Below are 5,377 nucleotides of genomic sequence, written 5' to 3' on the forward strand. Positions count from 1 at the left end.
TATTGGTTCGATTATAGAACGATTGTAAACGTTCCAGAAACGTTGAAAATAGTTCGTTTGACTAGACGTGAACAGTTGACGTTCAGAAATAGAATCGGGTCCAGGTCTCTAATTAGTCTGGAAACGGGGGACCTAATTCTTGCATTCTGTGAAAACGGGTAAGATTGGCTATAATGTAAATATTTTAATTTTCACTATCGTTACTTTTTGCCCACAAATAAAAACCCAGCGAAGCGGGTCCTTGCAGCTAGATTCTAAATTACTTAGAAAAACAGTCTTTTATATATAAAAAATACTATATTACATACAAATGTACGAACAAATAAAAACCCAGCGAAGCGGGAACTTGCAGCTAGTAATTAATATTTTCCACTATATTGTATTCTATTGAAATAATAGAAATATTGGATAATCGTTCTTGTTCGATAGTTGATCTTAAATAATTTTTTATTAACTTTAACTCGCTAACACTTCTCTCGCACAAAGCAATAGAAACGGGAAAAGTTAGAAATATAGGAAGATCGACATTGATATTTGGGTAAGACTCAATTAAACAAAATCACGAAGAGCCTGTAGAATATGAAGCGGAGATGCAGTTTCTATAAATTTTGTATAAATGTCGTTACTTCAAAATTAAAACTTTCAATTTAATTCGTGAATTCGTACTGTTTTAAATCTTTGCTATATGTAATAGCGAGATCTGCAGTCGATTCTTTTAAATCGGCAACAATCATGTATTGTAAAGATGAGACACAGAGAAAGGAAAATTTGTCACAGATAGTTTTCATTTCTTCATAATGCCAATCTATTTGCCTCAATAGAGTGTCAAGAATACTGTAAATTTGTATATTAAATAATTTTTCCGGTGTCAAGTTAATTCCTTCATCTGGTGTTTTATTTATTTCCATTATCTTAACTCTTTTTTTCTGTTTATTAAAAAATCCCTTTTCTATAATTTGTGGTTTATATTTAAGAATATGATCAATAATAGCATCTGTTAATATTGTTGGCCATAAAGCTATATTATTTATTACTTCCATTTATCGAAGCATTTTTTGAACTATTTGTATCTTCTGCGTTTCCGCAATCACTTTTTTCAGTAGCATTTTAAAGACTGCGTGAGCCCCTTCGGGGCCATACGCGCCCGTTTAATCCGCCGTTCAAATATACACTACATATGCATACCACTAAAACAAAAATTGATGTCACAATTTCTGCACGTCTTTTACAACCTCGAGACTAAGATTTTATTCAGGAGTTACGGTTTTCAATTTACTAAATTAAAAAAAATCCTCGGGCAGATTAATTTTTGTTACAAAATGTTACCTTTACAGATTTCTAGCTCTGCACACTGTAGAAAAATCTAGAAATACAGTTTTGTATATCCTAATAATATTAGTAGTTGCCAGAAAGCTCTATAAAGTAGAGAAAAATCTGTAAATTTGAAAACTATAAACATAAATTTCTATTTCTCAAAAAATTAATTTAAAAAGTATCAAAAGTCGCTACTTTTGGCTGATTTGTCTGAGGTCTCTGCTACCTCACTACGTCACTCTAAAAGTCGTCACAGTTGGGAACACTGGTGAGCAGACTTCTAGGCTCTAAGTAAAGCGAAATGTAATCGCCAAACCGCGCTGTAGAAAGACGGAAAAATTTAAAATTTAAAATTATAATTTCTTGTGGACAGCAGTTTGGGCCCCCCTTCCAAGTGGGCCCTGTGCAGGTGCACCTGTTGCACCTGCCTAGTTACGGCTCTGGGTTCTTGGATCGAGAAGTCCGAATGTTCGGAGAACGGCAACATTGGACAGGAGCGACAGTCTAAGAGATTAGCGATGAAACACAGTTATATTAGACTTTTTTAAGAACGGAACAGAGTCGGTGAACTCTCGGACTTCTGACAACCTTCTTTGTCCTCGATGTAATCCTTTTATATCGGGGTCCTCACCCTTTTGGTTGCGATGCCCTCTTTTTAAGTTATTTTGGATTAATAGTGAATACATGAAGTTAGTTCCCGGTGACACATTCTGAGTCCCCTGGAAAAGAAAGTGACTCTGGGAAAGGAGATGCGATTGTCCTCCGGTAATTAAATTGAAAATTTTGTTTTCGCTGGGATTTGAACTAATTTAACATTCGAAATACAAAATTTTTCTTTTAAAAATTTCGTCAAGTCCGGCTCTCACATTTCTGTTCAATCTTCAACTTAAGACCGTCATTGCTATTATTGATCTTACGAATAAACCGATTGATTTTTTTGTCATTTCTCCATAGGACAAAGACTTATTAATATTAATTCAACAATTCTTAATATTAATTCAACCCTAGCAAAGTGCGGCCCGAAGCAGGGAGCCATAACTTAACAGTGGTGTAGGGTACAGCCTTTGCCCCCTACGCTACGCCACTGTTAAGTACTGTCGGGTCCGCAACAACTAGGTACGCAAAAAATGAAAGGACTCGAAATAACCAAAACAGACTACCCATAAAATATTCTTTTGTACTTTACGTTGTTTTGATTCGGTCTCTAGTTCATGCTATCGTAGGTTGACACCTATACAGTTTCAACATCTAGCATGAAGTACTGTACACCGACAAACGATGTATTTTATCATATTTTAAAAATTAAACTTTTAAGAATGAAAAAGGGAAACCATTTTTACATAAAAAATATGAAAATTATAACCTAAGATTTATGTTAACCGAATTAGTGTTTATTTACTTGAGGAATGATGGATATTTTACTACGTAGATCTCGAAGACCGATTTCCTTAGTGTCGATTCCATCGATGGTGATTGTTCCGGTTGGCTCCGTCATGCGAAATAACGAAGCAATTATAGAACTCTTTCCTGCTCCTGTTCTCCCGACAATTCCTATCTGCAATTAATAAATAATAAATAACCATTTTACACAATAATTACTAACAATGCACTTCTGATTTGCAGACGTTTTACCTTTTCTCCCGAGCCAATACGAAATGTCAAATTCTTTAATACAATGTTTTTATCCTCGGAGTATTGTAAAGAAACATTATCGAAATGAATTACTCCTGTTTGTGGCCAGTCCGAGGGTGGTCGTTTTTTGGGCAAACTTTCGTACGAGGCTTCCGATTTCAATTTGCTGTATTTCAGAATGCGCTTTACCGAGTTCATCTGGAAAATTTTCGTTTTATAAAGTAAAACAGACTATAAAACTTGTTGAAGTAACAAGATATATTATCCGAGAATATATATTATGAAGAGATTATATTACATGCAGAACCTCAATGACACTAATGATTGGAATATTTTTATTCGAAGTGGGGTGGTGAAAATTTTTAGATTTCTTATTACCTAGATCGAACTTAATAGAGAAAATAGAGAAGGAAATAGAGAGAGGGATATCTGGGCTAGATTCTTTAGAAAAACAATACATCCGATGGAAAACGGTCATAAAAGATCAGACAACCTGGAAAAAAGGATGTGATGCCGGTAAAAACATCAAACTTACTAAAAGTTGGCTTAGAAAAAATCATTTGGATACAACAAGAGCAGACAAAAGCAAAACTTTGGTAATCATGAAAAGAAGACATATAATAACGCGTTGGAGGAGTATATTAAAGAAACGAAATGCGAGAGTGTTGAAGCAAAGATTATCGACAGCATCGACAGAAGGGATAAAAAGCTTGAAAAAGCTAAGCTGACTAATGCATCACCTTTCCTCAAAAATTGTCGAAATCCCAGGCCAGGTATGCCTAGATTGTTTGCTTTTGCCAAGACCCATAAAGAGAATAAAGAAATGAGACCTATAGTGGAAAGGTGCAGAGGACCAACGTTTATTTTTGAAAAGAGATTACATAAGTTTCTCCCTCGCACCTCGAGAATAATATACATGTGGCACAATAGAGGTGGTTAATGAGATACAATATCTAATTTTAATGGACGATGAAATTGGAACTGTGATGGACTATGAAAGTTTATACCTGTCTATAAAAATTGAATCATGCAGTGTAGCACTTTTAGGTTTCATGCACAGCAAGAGCCCAAATTTGGCATGTTAGAATAATGATTTCATAGAACTAGCTAATCTTATTTGTTATGAATCTTTTTTCGCGTTTAATGGTCATCAGTACAGACAAAGAAGAGGAGTCCCTATGGAAAGTCTCATCTCAAAACTTTTGTGTGAGCTTGTATTGAGAAAATTCGAAAAAAGTGCTCTTCCTGTTTTCTTAAATGACATTGTGTATTTTAAAAGATACGTTGACGATGTCTTGGCAATTTGGAAGAATAACCAAAAAATTGATGAGTTTATCAACATGATAAACAGCAACGATGATGGTCTCATGTTGAAGATTGAACAAAAATGTGCCTCACGGATACATTTTTTAGATGTTGACATTGAATTTAAAGAAGGACATTTGGCCACTAACGTGTACGTATAACCGACGCATAGCCCTCTGTACATTCCGTCCCACTGTAATGATCCTTACCAATACGAAATGACTGCCTTCCGTGCCCTTATCTAAAAGGCCTTTCTCTATTGCAGTAGTGTGTTGGATAGGCAAAAAGAAATTTATAGAATATTATGTATTGCCAGATCTCTAGGGTACAGAGAAGATATGCTAACAACATTGATCAGAAAATACAAACCAAAAAAACTAAAATGCAAAACGGTGATTTCGGCAAAATCACAAAGTTCACGTATGATAGAAAGGGAAAAGCCATTATGAAGGAAATCTCAGCCCGCAAAAAGTCCAGGTTAATTTTCAAGAAAGCTCCTAATCTGTACAAATTAATAAGGAATCACAAAGATAGCATAGATAAAAAAAAAAGAGCAGGAGTATACAGGATTCCATATGAAAATTGTGAACTAGACATTAATAAAAATTATATTGGTGTCACTAGTAGAAGTTTAGGAGTCAGATTAAAAGAACACAAATACAATGTCAGTAAGGGATCTAACGCCAAAATACTATCGCAATTGGCTCAAGTTGAGGGATCAATCGTCAAATGAGATGAAGCAAGTATTATTAAACCAGTACATTCACCGACTTTGGAGATTTGGGCCAAAAAGTTGAAACATATAAAAGCAGATTGCATGATGCATGCATTAATTATAGAAATTCTGTATGGTTGCCTTCCGCCTGGAAGTACTTAATCAAACGATTGGACAGATATTAATGCCTTGATTTTAGTGTTTTTTAACATATCTTGCATTTTATCGAATTTCGCACAATGTATTACTTTAATTAACTTATGCTTATTTTTTCATATACATATTTTGTTATTTATAATAATAATTTTTATTTTTCTTTCAACATTTATATATATATATATTAGTAGTATAGATATGATGCATTCTGGGGTACAAAAATTAATTAGTATATAAATTTAATATAAAAAAATT

At 34.1% G+C, this 5,377-nt stretch overlaps 1 protein-coding gene across 1 annotated transcript in view; it reads right to left on the reverse strand.

Moving 5' to 3' along the window:
* LOC111642426 (multidrug resistance-associated protein 4-like) overlaps positions 1-4,970 on the reverse strand; it is a 10,953-nt gene extending 5,983 nt beyond the window's left edge. The window contains exons 1-2 of the mRNA XM_023388776.1: positions 2,947-4,970; positions 2,714-2,869 (exon numbers count right to left, since the gene is read on the reverse strand). Of these exons, the coding sequence (XP_023244544.1) occupies positions 2,714-2,869; positions 2,947-3,144 (354 nt within the window). The 5' untranslated portion in view covers positions 3,145-4,970. The remainder of the gene's footprint in view (positions 1-2,713; positions 2,870-2,946) is intronic.
* Between the last annotated feature and the right edge of the window lie 407 nt (positions 4,971-5,377).

This window comes from Centruroides sculpturatus, unplaced genomic scaffold, assembly GCF_000671375.1.
Source record: "Centruroides sculpturatus isolate CEXI.00-Female unplaced genomic scaffold, Cexi_2.0 scaffold1219, whole genome shotgun sequence".
In the NCBI taxonomy this organism is placed as follows: Eukaryota; Metazoa; Arthropoda; class Arachnida; order Scorpiones; family Buthidae; genus Centruroides; species Centruroides sculpturatus.